The sequence below is a fragment of the Pocillopora damicornis genome, chromosome 8, assembly GCF_964200805.1.
Source record: "Pocillopora damicornis chromosome 8, jaPocDami1.2, whole genome shotgun sequence".
Lineage (NCBI taxonomy): Eukaryota > Metazoa > Cnidaria > Anthozoa > Scleractinia > Pocilloporidae > Pocillopora > Pocillopora damicornis.
In genome coordinates this window covers 23,280,001-23,295,039 of record NC_142677.1, presented here as the reverse complement: position 1 = coordinate 23,295,039, position 15,039 = coordinate 23,280,001, and the positions used below count along the sequence as shown (strand labels likewise).

At 37.6% G+C, this 15,039-nt stretch overlaps 3 protein-coding genes and 1 long non-coding RNA gene across 6 annotated transcripts; 1 reads left to right on the top strand and 3 right to left on the bottom strand.

Moving 5' to 3' along the window:
* Positions 1-152: 152 nt before the first annotated feature.
* On the bottom strand, positions 153-2,553 carry LOC113675405 (chloride intracellular channel protein 1). Its single transcript, XM_027191971.2, has 2 exons — positions 2,454-2,553; positions 153-2,371 (listed from the first exon to the last, which is right to left on the bottom strand). Exons 1-2 carry the CDS (start codon positions 2,487-2,489, stop codon positions 1,688-1,690), a joined length of 720 nt encoding a protein of 239 aa, XP_027047772.2. The 5' UTR covers positions 2,490-2,553; the 3' UTR covers positions 153-1,687.
* Positions 2,554-3,853: 1,300 nt separating this feature from the next.
* Positions 3,854-6,867, bottom strand: LOC113675404 (chloride intracellular channel protein 2). 3 transcript variants are annotated; one of them, XM_027191968.2, is made up of 2 exons: positions 6,671-6,867; positions 3,854-5,352 (listed from the first exon to the last, which is right to left on the bottom strand). In XM_027191968.2, the coding sequence occupies exons 1-2, from the start codon at positions 6,716-6,718 to the stop codon at positions 4,681-4,683; spliced, it is 720 nt and encodes a 239-aa protein (XP_027047769.2). In that variant the 5' UTR covers positions 6,719-6,867; the 3' UTR covers positions 3,854-4,680. The 3 variants fall into 3 exon arrangements, with proteins under 3 accessions (XP_027047769.2, XP_027047768.2, XP_027047771.2); XM_027191967.2 differs by having other exon boundaries at positions 3,854-5,484; positions 6,671-6,850; XM_027191970.2 differs by lacking the exon at positions 6,671-6,867 and adding an exon at positions 5,707-5,885.
* Positions 5,396-6,706, top strand: LOC149041857 (uncharacterized). Its single transcript, XR_016179297.1, has 2 exons — positions 5,396-5,536; positions 5,726-6,706. It is a non-coding gene; the product is annotated as an uncharacterized LOC149041857 (long non-coding RNA).
* Positions 6,868-7,833: 966 nt separating the features above from the next.
* Positions 7,834-14,710, bottom strand: LOC113675414 (putative inactive peptidyl-prolyl cis-trans isomerase-like 6). Its single transcript, XM_027191984.2, has 9 exons — positions 13,969-14,710; positions 13,778-13,873; positions 11,434-11,558; positions 11,170-11,233; positions 11,022-11,084; positions 10,372-10,528; positions 9,677-9,733; positions 8,957-9,092; positions 7,834-8,650 (listed from the first exon to the last, which is right to left on the bottom strand). The coding sequence occupies exons 1-9, from the start codon at positions 14,044-14,046 to the stop codon at positions 8,515-8,517; spliced, it is 912 nt and encodes a 303-aa protein (XP_027047785.2). The 5' UTR covers positions 14,047-14,710; the 3' UTR covers positions 7,834-8,514.
* Positions 14,711-15,039: the final 329 nt, after the last annotated feature.

Sequence of the window (15,039 nt, the reverse complement as noted above, 5' to 3'; positions counted from 1 at the left end):
TTTTCTGTGAGTTAGGTTGTGCATATTGCCATTTTTGGGAACTCTGTTATTCAAGTATAACTTCATAAAAACACAAAATATTCTTACTACTGGTATCTTAACTTCATTCTTGATCAATAGTGCACATGTATTTGGCAAAAATATTTACACAATCAGTGAAAGATTTAATTTTATTGCATTATAAACCATTCTTGGTCTGCAGTTTTTGGGCAAGAGTTATAAAACATTCTCAAAATTTCATTTGAAATCAATTATATCAGTCTTCTGGTCTATCCTATCTAATGTCTTCTAGAATCAAAAATTTGTGAGTTTACAAGGTAAATATATAATATGATTTAGAACATCACAAAGCAGTTTACTTTCACAGGAAAATTAAATTCTCTCCATCATGCACTCACCCTGGGTTTTGAAGATAATGGTTCTTTTGTTTCTGTGCTTATGTAAACAGTGCTAAATGGTGCACAGAATAAGAGCATGACAAGGGACACAAATACAAGTTTAAACAAACCCAGGGTAACATTCCAATATGTTAGGTCATGCAACTGTGGCAACCAGATTGTAATAATACTAGCTGTCTCTCACTGGGAGCCAATAGTTAGTGATTGCCTTTAGACAGCAAACAAACTGCCCTCATTAAATCCCCAAAAAATTTATTGAAGTTTAGCTGACCCATCTTTGTTGTAACTTACGCTCAAGATAGCTTAGAAATATTAATAGCAGCACAAGCCCTAACAAAAATGAAAACAATTGTTGGTGAGCCGCCACATCGGTATTCTTCTGTTACAATTGTTACCCATGCAGCAGGATTTGATTACAGGGAAATCACAAAGAAAATCTGACAGCGAAGACATAATATCGCAAACAATATTTAGCAAGGCATTGCTCGCCTGCCGTGACATGAAAACATCCAACCATATGAGCCAGATCATATTGATAAATCGAAAAAAACAATGATAACAATGGAGCCATGACGCCTCACCCGAAGAATCCCGTTCATGCCTAATCCTTCCGAGGGAGTGATAGTAAAAATTTTGGCGTCGAAGCAATAATTTAGAAACAAGAATCACAGGTAAATTAGTAAAATAAACAGTAAACTTGCCTCAATATGCGAGGTATTTCGAATATGACACACTACAGTACACGTTCAACCTCATTCTAGAAGGATTTTGCCTTAGCAACGAAGAAAAAAACACAGGCTCGCGTGTCCATCCCTGTTCATTGACGATCGCAATTCGCCCGAGACGAAAGGGCTTAAAAATTACGGCGGGAGAGGCTCGCCGGAACACCGCAGTACAAACAACAAATATGTGTCTTGTACAAACGCACGAATGAAAGAAAGCTACATTTTTATAGGAATTGAAAACTTAACGATTTGAATATTACGATAGAAAAAAATAAATTAAATGTAATCATTCCCCAGAGCAAAAATCTAGAATAGACTGCAAGAGGAAAATTCGGGACTCTAAATCTGCATTCGCTTAGAATTCAAATCACTAATACGTTGATGTAAATATCAAACTCGTAATAAAACACGTGTACACACACTGTTCTTTTGTATGCCGTTTACAAAGCTACTGGCTCACAAAAACCGGAAAAAATCCACACAAATTATGGTTAATACAAACCTAATTCCCAGTTCTTTTAAGACTACATTTATTACCGCTGTCTCTGCAAAAATCGATGATCATCAAGGCTTCTTTCGCCTCTGTAGAGGATTGGGAACCTTCATCCATCGAGACCAGGCATCTACTATCACTTCATCTGATGGCGAGGTTCTTGTGAACGCTTCGACATTGATATCTGGAGTTTCTCCTTCTTTGCCACTAGCTGCATCCAAGTACTTATGAATGCCTTCGAAATCTTCGGGAATATCAAAATCTTTGAAGACTTTGGCCACCACTTTGATGTGCAACAATTTGGGAAGCAAGATACAGTCGGGAAGACATAAATTTTCGCCACCGAGAAATCTCTGGGGCTTTTTCGAACGAAGAAAGGTATCGAGCGCTGCAAGTTCCTCTATAAGATTCGCTTTAAGCCTTTCATCTGTGTTTGGGTCTGTGTTCTTCGCCAGCTGATTGAACTTGTGGTAAACTCCACTACCAGCACCTTTAAACACAAGATGGTTTACTTCGTCGTTCGCGCTTCGCAATGGATGATCGGGAGAGATTTTTTCGATCAAGGCCTCGATTTCCGCGGGATCCTCCACAGGGTCGTTTTCAAATAGCTTCAAAGCTGGTAATTTTTTCATGTTTCTACTCTTAATCGCATCCACGAGGCGGATGTTGACCCGCACATCTTTCAAGACAAACATCATCATGAACCTCTGAGCAAAAACGTCCGCTCCGAACTCTGAATCATTGATGGTCGAGGCCTGTTGGACGACAAACGAAATGATCAGTGAACAAGCCATCACCAAAAAACTCAAAATATACACTTCAGAAGATGTGCAGTACCTTCACATACAGCGTTATTTCCCCCTGATCAGCCATTTCGGAAACAAACAGCAAAATAGAGCGTACAGAAGTCTCGCAACCAACACAACTGCTCAACTCCACCGATGAGGATAGTAACTATTTGATTTCATGGCGCACCCATTCGCGTACCCAGGCCTACCTCGCCGTCCTGTATTTATTTTCAGGGAGGAGTACGTGGGGATTCTAATTTATGAGGCAGACTTGAAGAGTGATAGTTAAGCCATTATGACGTCATAATATACGTCATATGTAGTAAGCATGGCAGAGAGATTTATCTCTGTACTTCTATTTTTTTTTTACTTAGTGGAGCTCGTCGAATCGTAATTTTAACAGCTCCACATCCCCAATGAAAAAAAATCCATTTACGAAAAATGAGGTTAGAGTCCAAACTCCGTAGAAAATGTGTATTAAACTTGTTGAATGAACCACAATATTTGTCTCAAATAAAGAACCCTTAAGCTTCTTAAAATTTCAAACAAAGGAGTAACAGATTCACGCGAATGAAAGCTCAAAAACAACTAACTAACGAAAAACAAAATAAAAATACGCGAAAAATGTCCACGTCAGTTTCCCAATGTCAAGGTTAGAGTTCTTTGACGTATCGGCTAATTTGTGAAATCACGCGCGCCGCGTGTGAATATAAAAAGAATACGAAGGGGGGAGAGGAAGAGAAAAATTGTCAATTGAAAGAAATTTTCTACGCCCAAGAAAAAAATTCCAAAACAATAACGATTCTCACAACGAAACTTTTTAAAGCCGATGACCCATACGAAAATGAACTTTGAAACGTTATCACAGAAGAAAATCGGAAGAAGTTTTCTGGAACCTTGACCATTTAACACTACGACGCCATATATTTTTTTTAACTTTCGCTCCCAGAGCCACTCGTTTCCAGATGTTATACGAGGAATCTACGAACGAAAACCCTGAGGCTCTTTCTGATTCCGATATGGCCCCTGGAGGTCTGGTAAATCTTACCATTTTGGTATTTTAAACGAACAGCGAAGAAAAGTCTTAATTCTCCATGTTTCCGAATGAACTAAAGTTTAAGTCATTTAAAGTTCTGAATCATTCACTTCGTTGATAAGTTGTTTCTGGCCTAGTCACAACTGAAACAAACAACAACATCTATATACCATAGTGAACAAGCCAAAAGTGAAGTAATTCTTACAGGTAAAAGAGCATTGAAATAATACCAGTAATGAAGTTGCCTATGCAGTTGTGGCCATGTCATCAGAATGGATAACAAAACGACCACAACGCACCAGGGAAGGCACTAATGTTGAGTGAGCTGGTAGTGAGCTAACGACATTAAATCCCCTCTTAAATGCGTTGGTTTTAGTGATCGATAATTAAGAAAGAAAAGCAGACAACCGGCCTTATGCACAGCAGAACAAGCTATATTTGGAAACGACTTATTTTAAGACCTGTGTTACGAAAATGCAAATCCACATTTTACGTTCAGTGTAGTTATCAAGACCAAAAATATTTTTACGTGTAAATCAAGCAAATTTTAACAGCAGCACTGTGTACCTAGACAACTGAAGAGGTATTTACAGTCATTCTTCGATCTTCTCCTTCAGGTCTCTCGATCGACGAAGCAATTTAGGAGTGGCGTAGATGATAGACACGTCCATATATTTGAAGCTCGCACTTATTATCCTATTTAGCGGTTAAGATTGTGTAATTACCAGAGCGACTGTTACGCAAGGCTAATGGTGCATAAACAACGGGCGATTATACAAACACTTTGAAATTTCATTAAAGGGACCAATTGTTTTGAACTGCCAAAGCTCGATGTCGATTTTTCTATAAAAGAAGTAATAGAGCAATTAAGGAATATTTTTAAGCTTATCAGTGAAGCCAATTATGATTTTCCTTCGATAGAATAACCGTTATCGCGGTAGTCTTTGTGTTTCAGCGCAGAGCCGTGTGTTAAGATAATTAATCAAAGTGAATCTACAGAGGATCACTATTATAGCTCCACGATACTTTATGACTTTGTTCGTAGGAATCTCTTCGCGTAAGATATAGAGAGGAAGCTTGGAAACGAGGGAGCATGCCATGAAGATAAGTAAGTCCAATTTATTGTACTGGTATCAAGTCTATCAAGCCTCATAGAAGACGCGACTCGGTTGTTCTTCTTGAAGCATTATCTTAAAATGTTCGTTCCGCACTTAACTTGTGTTATCTAGCCGCTAACACTCTAAAGTTTTCTTTCGTAGCCCTCTAACAAAGGCACAGTTGCAAATTTCCTGGACCAATGCTCTTTGATTAGCTCATCTGACGGGCACGTGTCCCGGAACACCACTTGTTTCTCGCCAGCATGAATATAGTCCCAGACTCCTTCGAACTTCCCTGGTATCTCCAGGCCCTTCAATTCTTTAGCAGCCACGCGAACGAGGAGGAGCTTGGGTAACAAGCTACAGTCGGAGAATCTCAAAGAATCACTTTCCAGAAAAGAACTATCACTGCCCAGCAGAAAAGAATTCAACTCCTCCAATTTCTTCAGCAGGGCTGTTTGAAGACCGGGATCTTTTGCGGGGTCATTATTTTTGATGAGGGCGCAAAATTTTTGGAATATATTGCTACCAGCGACAATAGCCTCTCTGTTGTTACTTCTGATAGGCGGGTTCGGGAACCTTTCCTCCAGATACTTGGCGATGAGTAGAGGATCATCAAGAACCAAGGCCTCGTCTGGATTAAGCTGATGAACAAGAACAGGGACTTTCCCAGTAGAATTGATTTCAAGAAACTCCTTGGACTTCTTTTGGATGTTAAAGGGCATGATTAATGGCTCGATGTTCTTCAGCTTGCAGATCATTCGAACCTGGTGGGTCAGCGGACAAGCCGCAACGGAAGATTCGTCCGCAGCAGCCTGGAAATGAATAGGTATCTGAGGTGAAATCTTTGCTGCGCTAGAAAATGGAATGCATTGATGCATGAGGTGCACAGCGCTCCTTGAAGTGAGCAGATGTTTGGACACATTTGCCTCTCAAAGTATGTCTGACTGCGAAAAGGAAAGAAGTGAGAACCTTGTGATGATTACCCCACCGCCCATGGTAAAAAGTGATTATTCTCTTAAACCCTCCCATGATTTGAAAATATAAGATTGTGGCCAGTGACGAGTATTCCGTTAGCTTTGCAAAAATACACTACCCTGATGACTTACAGTTGCGGCTTATACAAATAATTATCATTGTCCTGAAAATTTCTATGATTGATTTATCACCTTTTCGTTTCGCTGTTAGGAATCTGCCCACATGGCTGTATGTTTGAAGCAGATATCCATGCCAATCTTCAATGGCGGCGAGTTCTGGGATATTTTCAATCTAAGAGTTGTTATGGCTCCTTCAATAATCTCGATGAGAATTTCTACACCGAGTTAGTTCATGATCACCCAAGCTTTATCTAGAAAAGACTGGCGATATTAACGTGAAGTGTTTATAGCGATTGTTATTTTGTGTTTAATTAATACCGTATTTGGCGTGGGCATGATGTTTTATTTCCAGAGATTGCTTATATTGACGTCATCTTGGACTATACGTGCACAGAAACAATATAGCGCATTCAGATGGATAAATTTCCCACGAGGTCCTGGCTGATCGCATCAGTTGTCAAAATGCACCAATTTAAAGAGACAATTTTTCAATCTGATTGAAAAACTTTTTGCCGAAATTGGTTTTATCGATAGGATGTTTTGCAATCAACCATGCATGTATCCCTATTTCTTCGATACCATTCAGTTGCTGAAGTGATTCTATCTTACATGGGGCATTTTTGACAGTAATTAATGAAAAGATTACGTTAATTTCGATCCATTGTGTCACTCGAAAGGACTCAGGGTTTTATGCAGCGAGACAAACTCGAAACGGATTTTTACTGGTAATCGACACGTTTGAAATGCACGATTAATGTTTGTTTCCATTTGATTCGAGCATGTTTTGTTGTACATGTGACAAATTTATTACTAGAAAGTACAAAGCTACTTCATAAGTTCTGAAATAACTTAATTGCTATCTACTCTTTCGGACCTACTTCTGGCTCGTCGAAAACTAATAGTTAAAGGTTTGAGAGGTATTTAAAATAAATAGTTGCATTCGTGTGCTCATTACGTGATAAGTATTCAGTTCTATATTTGTTTAACTAGCTTACATATTTCTTGTAACTTAATTGATCATCGAAAGTTCACTCACCCTTACGAGAAGATAAAACCCAGGTGTTGTTTCTGATCCGTTATACATGTCAATGTGTTGATCCTGAGTTAAAATAAGTTGATTGAATTGGTTTGAACGCAGATTCCTTGATATACTCCAGCTGTGATGAAAGACGCATTCAATGGTAAAGAAATAAGTTCAGAGAGAGTTTATTCATTAGCGAGGCAAAATGAAGGTAATCGCCCGTAAAATTTATGCCTTTGTTAGAACTTTCACGAAAGATCAGGACCCAATTAAAATAGCTGATTGGAGTTACAGCAACAAACAGCAACGCAAACAGTTCGACGAGAAGTCTCATTTCAAAATAAGTTGATCTTTTAAGTCTTTTAAGTCAAGGTCCAAACTTTTATAATTCGTTAAATTCTGACATAACTAGTTCTCCCTCCTCCGCTTCTTTTAAAAGAAAGCTTAAGGAATTTCTTCTCTCTAAGTATTAGCTTCTGTAAGGCAGTAATTCTTAACTAACTTACTTAATATGTGTGTGCGTGTGTGTGTGTGTGTACGTGTGCGCGGTCAAAGTTAATTACCATAAGTCCATATTGTAATTCTAATATAAGATTAGTTATTTTAAGTGAGAAAACCTGACTTGTTATAAGCCTCGTGGTTTCTTTCAGGTTTTCTCGCCATTTATTTTCTGTCATCAATTTTCTTCATTTTTTTTTTTCCATGTGTAAATGTCGTATATGGCAAATAAATATTGTATTGTATTGTAAAGGTGTCAAATCGAGATTCACTGGTTCAATGTCTTTCATGACCGGCGACAATTTGTTTGGTGTGTTTCTCCAACACAGAGAGTTTTAATTTCCCTCACTCCTGTTCCGCCCGTGAGTTTCCCAATAGCCTTTCCCTGACGTGACACGCCCTGTTTCCACGTTGTGACCCTGTGCCAAGTCCTTCAGCCCGCGTGGATGCGAGCGAAAATTTCGAATACGCATTGAATAAAATGGCAGCCATGTTGGTGCATCAACTCAGTGCTGTGGGATTTGCACTTTTTCCTCATGTAAATTCTCTCTTTTTTTTTCCCAAAAGGTTTGCGCATAGCTGGTAACCAATTAGATGAAAAACGATCCATAGGTATAATTAGCTTGAAGCATAGTTGCTTTACCTCTCCTCCCACTTTTATAGATACTCGCTGACACGTATTTCTGTCCAAGAGTGACCTTTATTCGTAATCTTTCAAAACATAACTCTGCATCAGTTAAAATCTTATAGTTGGGTTACTATAATACAATACAAGTAAGAAAGACATCTTTCATTCCTCTCTGCAATTGAAACCTCTTGAAATGACCGTGAAAAAGTACAGGAACATGAATTATAATAAAAGTTACGGTTTCGTAAAAAAATTACATTTCCCTTTTTTCATACTCGCCTTTTGCAAACTATATGTACGCGCGGTTCCCTTTAAATAACTCACAATTTCACTTCAAAAATGTATATCAAGTACACAAATAATTAGAATCGATTGTTGTCGCATGATGTGTAATAACCTGTTGACTACGTTGTTTTCAGTCGACTTCTCATTGAGTAATTTTGCCTAGAGTAATCCCTATAAACACGCAACAGAAAAATAGGAAAAGATTCTGTGCAAGTCACTAACATTCCAAATTGCACATTAAGGTTTCCATAAGGTGCTAGGCTCGAATTTCATGAAAATTAAATATCACGTGTTCCTTTGCTTTCAAAATAATAACTCTGTTGGAAATTTTGTTGCACTAACAACCTCTGAACTAATGTAGCTAAGTAATCTGTGCAGCTGCCTTTTTCTAGCAGCTGTAAGTGATTCAGAGTGAATTAAGGATTGCTTTGATTTCAAAGTAAATTATCTATCTAGAGGTGTCCCAAAGGCGTTCCACATCGAATATTCCACAATCCACAATTACACAGGTGGACTTGGGCCGTTCGTTGAACGTCTCTTGTTTTTCCAGTTCGTCAAGAACTCTTGTACCCTCAATTACTTGTCTACGAATAAGAGCGGCGGCCCAAAGTTAGTTTTACCTAGCTAACTTAAACTGTTCATTTTCATTTGACTTCTATCATTATAAATCCAAAGTACAGAGTAAATGCAGACTTCTAGAGTTCAATTGATAGGATATCTAATACATAAAGCGCCCTCTCATTCGTTGATAGGTGTGGTTAGACAAGAGTCTGGTAACGCGGTTGCAAGGTCACGCTTTCATTTTTCTGATTTTTTTTTTTAGAAATATTTAACAAAAGCAAAAGGGCAGTGATTTTCCATGTTTTAATACATAGAGCTGTGATTCTTACCCGAAAGCAACATATTTCGTGTCCATCCAAGGAGCGGGCTGTAACGTGATAAAGAACTGAGATCCATTTGTATGCCGGCCCCTGTTGGCCATACCCACAATACCTCTCTTTCCATGCGGTATGGAAAAGTCCTCATCTAGAAACGACAACAAATAAAGGAAGGGTATCAAAAAACAGAACTATGTACAGACAAGAATGTCTATAAGGCAGGGGTTTCACAACAAGACTGTTACCAGCGGTCCACCGCCGCCTATAAGACTTCTTACTGCCTTCTTCACAGCAAGCGAGCAGGTTCATATGTGTGGATTTTGCGTGTCCTTTCACACGAGTGAGTTGGGAACCAGCGAGAGCCTCTCAAGGAGTGCCTCTTCACAAGAAATTGAATTTCGAATTTCCTGTGTGTATACACGAACGCAGCAGTCTAACTGGTCGATTGACATTGCATGACGAGACAAACCTTTGTTAAGTGTAAGCGTATAGCCTGCGTTACACACTCTCCTCCCCTTCTTCGTCTTAAAGAAATCAATCAAATGGCTATTATTCTCACTAAGTTGTTCATGGGATAATCCGTTTCGATCATCTTCATTCTTACCCATCTTCGATCCTATTTGGTATATTCCATATTCTTTTATGTTTCTCCACCCCTAAAAACTTTTATTTTAGTCTTAATATGTTGTGAAAAAGTTTCCTACGTCACTAACACGACCCCCCTACAATTACCTTCAAAAAGGGGTCCATATATTGACTCTCCTCCGGTTCCTTTTCCTCCTTCTATATCTAGAACACAAAATAAATATTGTTATCTTTCCTCAACACTCCAACACAAACGTTTTAAAACTTTCAGCCAGTGCTAAATAACTAATTGGTCTAACGCAATAATCTACAATGTGGTAGAACTTCAAACAGAATACCAAAGCCAGAAAGATTGGAGAAAGTTTCAAGGATTTGATGAAATAGGGTGCATGCAAGTGTGCCTGAGTTTTAAAATGCACAGAAAAGTTGAAAGCAATGGAAAATTAACTAAGGCACAAGCAATTTCTTGGAAAACTTTCTTCTTCAATAATCAGTTTAAGCTAGAGAAGTCTTACAACCAACATCTATGCAAGTTGACTGGTCAGTTTCACAAACTAGACAAGAAACATTTGACTGAAAGATAAGTCTTCTCTTTATTTTGATGGCTTTTCCTAGGGCTGTCAATTCCTCAAAGTTCACAGTATTTGATCTTAAGTTACCACCTGATTCAGCCATTCACTCTCTAAAGCTTCTGCTTGACAGAAATTTCTATGCAAGCTTAGAGTTCACAGTTCATAAAAATAAACATAATTACATGGAATATTGCGATATACTAAAGAGCGTCTCATTCTAGTACCTACTATTACTATCATACAATGTAAAATGTGCTCTATTGCAATTACCTCCGCCTTGTATCCAGCCATTAGGAACTATTCTGTGTAATATTGAGTTCTTGTACCACAGCTTCAGAGGAGGATCATGCCGCACTGATTCCGTCTGACTTCCTACACACAACTCACGAAAATTGTCACATGTCCTAGGTAGTCTTTCAGAGAACAACTGTTGAAAAGGAACTGTACATTAGAATTAAGGGCTCATAATATGTCTTTGTTCCGCTTGTCCCTGTATAAGCTGTGTCTGTACTTTATTCAACTCTCTCTCTCTCCCACAGGCACATCCTAATTAATAGCCCACTTTTTCCTTTTGATTGATATGAGCTTAAGGGCTCGGAGACATCTTCCAAATTCTCAAATTAAGAAATACAAGAGTATGTCTTACTCTGTTTCATTTGCTGATATCTTTATAGTTTGAATTTCAGAGCTATCCATATCTCAACCTTGAATGTTAACACTACAAACAAATATCTTCTTTTCAGAACCAGTAACTAATAGGACTTTTGTGAAACAAGCTCCAGGTTATAAAGAAACTAATCTTCTTCCTGTGAGCAGCAAGTATACCTCCTTGCTGAGCATGTACGTGAAACTCTCTTGGACAGTAAAAACTTCAGACAAACAAAAAAATAGAAATCTGGATGATATCTCTATGCAGATACCTCAATCAACAGTCGTCCAATCTTTTGGTGGCCCACTGCTATGTCCAAGTAAACAAACTGATGCTAAAAGAATACAGTCAAAGCAAAATTTCATGAGTAATTGAAGTTTTGAGTGATCAAAGCCTTAGATAAATATGCACAACGTTACCTTGGTGGCAAGTAGATGGTCCTTGTATGCTTCTTTAGCCATGGCATGCCATAAAGGAAGAGGCCTAGCAAAAAAAAAACAAAATAAATATCACACTGAAAAAATTCTTTCTTGCAGTAATTTGGCTAAATGTAAAAGAACATATAGTTACCCTTAAAATTAAATGAAAAGCAATACATTTTTATGTTATCCCAGGTCTAGTTAAACCAAAGATTAATGACAGAATAAACACAAGGGATACCAACATATTTTCAAATAACAAACCTGAACTCTCTATATCCATGGGTATCCAAGGCCCATTTTATAAAATCGTCAGGTCCTCCAATCAACTCTTCATTGAAAAACACAATGACATTTTCTTGAAAGCCCCAAACTTCTTTTCTCATTTCCTAGCAAGAGAGACAGCAATTTCCATTTATCTTCCATTTGTGGAATTAATAATTTCTTATGCTAGAATGTAAATTGACTGGAGAGCATTAAATCACAATGAAAAAAAAAAATAAATGAGTAGTTTTCAATTAAGCAATGAAAGAAACAGAGTAGATTCAGAAAAAGAGGCCTACATTCAATTTGAGTGCCCCTGTATCGAGTGAAAGCAAGAAAAAAGGAAGCAAAAAGCACATGAGTTGTAAGAAGATATGGCTGGCTTTAGTTTTCTTTTTCTTTTTTAGTCAGTATATGAATTTTAGCTATGTTTAAGTATCATAAAGTAGGATATGGTTGTAAATTTGTAAATTTTTATCAATAATGTATGATTTTGTATGATTGTAAAGTGCCTTGAGCAGAGAATGCAAGCGCTATATAAATAAAGTTCTTATTATTGTATTATTATTGTTTCAGAAAGCTTATAATTTTCCATTTAAATACTTTATACAGATTTAGGGGCCTCCTCAAACAAGATGCTTTATTTCTGAGATCCTAACTTCCACCATTTTCTTCAGCCCAAATACCATGATCTTCATTTTCAAATCAAGAGCATGGAACCTGAAAATGTTCTCATAATTTTATAAACAATCAAAACAGGTCAGCAGGAATAAAACCTTTACATTGTTGATCTTATGCTGGGTTCAAATGGTCATAATGGTTGATTATAGTTTCAACTATCATTCATTATCATTGACTATCATGTTTCCATTCAAACGATTCATGAAAGTTGATGCTAGTTGACAAAATCATGCAAATATGGCAAGCCCTGAGGTCAGCAATTTTGGTAGCATTTGAGATTTTACTCAAGAAGTTGCAAGTTAAAGATACTCAAGCCAACCAGGAGATAGTAAGAGTGAACTAGGAGACATTCTGCCAAGTGTTGATGGCTACTTTAATCATTGAAAAAATTTGCTGAACAAAAACCTACCAATTCACATCAATCCACTCAATCAAACAGCTAAAACTATCATCAACTATCATGTCAAATTTGAACTACATGATAGTTGATGATAGTTCATGTTCAAACGCACATTATAGTTGAAACTATCATCAACTAAAGCAACTGTTTGAACAGGGCTTTACACTCAAGCATCCCATATGAACAGTTAAAAGGGGATCCCTTTTGCTAACAGAGCAGTAATGTCCAAATCAACAGTTTGAAAAATTTTTTCCTGCTAAAATACTGGTCTTGCATATAGAGTCCAAAAAAAATACTTGAAATATCAAACACCATAAAGAAGTAAATCAGTTACCATTTATGGAGAAAACAATCAATCCTGGAAAAACCTATTGAACTTTTTACATCTCTTATAAGATGAATCCTCTAATTGACCAGATTTATGATTTTTGGCTCTCTTGGTAACCTAAGCACAAACCTCATGATACATTATGTTTTCACCTAATTGGAACAAGTTCTTATTCAAAAATACACATATTTATCAAAACGAAAGGAAATGGTACAATTTAAATGGGAAAACTAAGCGATGGTATTTCCTATCATCTGAAACTTATGTTTCGGAATGTAATATGGAATTTTGCCTCTGCTTGTCTCAACTCTATCACGTGAATTTTGACCAGATGAAAACTTCTTTCAAATCAAACTCCGCTAACCAACCATAAAATCTTAGGTTATCGCTTTTCAAAAAAAATAATTGCTCTCTTTATCGTTTTTGTTCAAAGGAACTCATGAGTGACGAATGCCATGTGTTTGGAAAATGAATTGGAGAACCATTCATCAAAATCATTCGACCCAAAAATAAAAAATATTAACCAAACACGCCGGTTTATGCTTACATTAAGTAAGCTTAATGAATTGTTCTTGGTTGGAACACGTTAAGTCTTATCACAAATGCAACAAACAATGTACTCTTGTACCTAACATGGTTATTTGAGATGCATAAAAAATCAACTAATATTGCAAGACTGGTTTCTTCCATAATACTTTCCAAACACTCAAGAGGTTTAAAATAAGGCACTAGCGTACCTGAAAGCTTCGAAATTTTGATTTATTTATAAACGACAGGTCACGCTGGAAATTTTTATAAGGTTAGCGTACTTTTCAATTGACGCCAAACAACAAGCTTACATTAGAAATCAATTTTTTCTGACTGATCTCGGTGTCTTCCCTAGATCTTCAGTTCATCAATTTAAATAGATTCATGATTACTTCTTTCTATCCTACCTTCTTCTTATCTCGAATGAACGTATCCCAATCACACTCCAACAAACCCAGGACGTACGGCTCGGTGAAAACATCGGGTTCCCTCTGGCTAAGTTGCTGTTGTGATAAAATGAAAAAGTACATCAGACATGAGCATTATACTTTTATTATTGAAAACCTTCATAAAAATTCTCATTTAATCTCAATAATACCTCTGCAGCTCCTTTAATCATGTGAAATTCGGCATCTTTAAGGAGACCGACCACAGAAATCGTGTGTATGTCCGCCATTATCCTTGTTATTCCGAGATCCCCGGGCTGTTGTTGTCATAACAACAATACTCTACGCATGCTCACGTTAGGTGGATCACGTTCGATCATGTGAAGCGTACGTGAAAAACAGGAACCACGTGGTACAAGGACAAAGTACAGCATAACGGACAAGTGACCTCGGAACTGCAGTTATAATGACCTGCTCATCTGACGTCAGTTACGAATAATTTCACGACCAATTTTCCATCATTTCGTTCTGATGTGATGCAGTTTTAGCAATTGAACAAATGCATAGTAGACGCTTGGTCAGAACATGAGTGAGACAAGAAAAACAATCGATAGAGAAAAAACACGTGATTCCTTAGTCACGCGGATAAAACTATAATGGCTGTCAGCGATGTGAGAACCGCAGCAGTTCCCTTTCCTCATTCGTTATCAAACGTAAGCGTTTGTTTGTGCTGACCTCATTTCAGGATTAGTAAAAAGATATATATATTGGAAAATATGCTCATTCCTCAAGCGCAGGTCACTCGTTTTACACAATAACATGCTGTAAAATTAAGTAATCAATTTTTCACTAATCGCATATAAAACAGAATGAGCACACGCGTTCGCGTGTTCTCATTCAGCACAACTTTCACGACAGGAAATCCTTGAAACCGGCCCCGATTCAAACTGGGCCAGTCAGCCCAAATAGTGTTAATAAATAAATAAATACCGGATGTGACGTCAGGCACGCTCAGCAATTAACAATTGGTTCATACGTCAGCGTGAAGCACGCGGGAAGTTTGGAGAGCACGAAAGATGCGTAAGAGTTGCTCTCGGCTACGCCTCGAGCAACTCTAGCTTCTTGAGTGCTCTTCAAACTTCCAAGTGCTTCATGTCTCGATGAACGCACAGCTGACGTATGAACCAATTGTTTTATAACATTTTCAACCAGATGGAAATTTTCTTTCGCGAGGGATTTGTTTGCTGACGTCATGAGCGTGCACAATAGGAATATGAAGCACG

What these genes read in the sequence shown, in the direction of transcription:
- LOC113675405 (XM_027191971.2), bottom strand. Translation starts at nt 2,489, where the DNA reads ATGGCTGATCAGGGGGAAATAACGCTGTATGTGAAG. An exon ending in AAATAACGCTGTATGTGAAG is followed by an intron (nt 2,372 to 2,453) that starts GTACTGCACATC and finishes GTCGTCCAACAG; the next exon opens with GCCTCGACCATCAATGATTC.
- LOC113675404 (XM_027191967.2), bottom strand. Translation starts at nt 5,418, where the DNA reads ATGCATCAATGCATTCCATTTTCTAGCGCAGCAAAGATTTCACCTCAG.
- LOC113675414 (XM_027191984.2), bottom strand. Translation starts at nt 14,046, where the DNA reads ATGGCGGACATACACACGATTTCTGTGGTCGGTCTCCTTAAAGATGCC. An exon ending in TCATTCGAGATAAGAAGAAG is followed by an intron (nt 11,559 to 13,777) that starts GTAGGATAGAAA and finishes CTCTCTTGCTAG; the next exon opens with GAAATGAGAAAAGAAGTTTG. An exon ending in CATGGATATAGAGAGTTCAG is followed by an intron (nt 11,234 to 11,433) that starts GTTTGTTATTTG and finishes TTTTTTTGCTAG; the next exon opens with GCCTCTTCCTTTATGGCATG.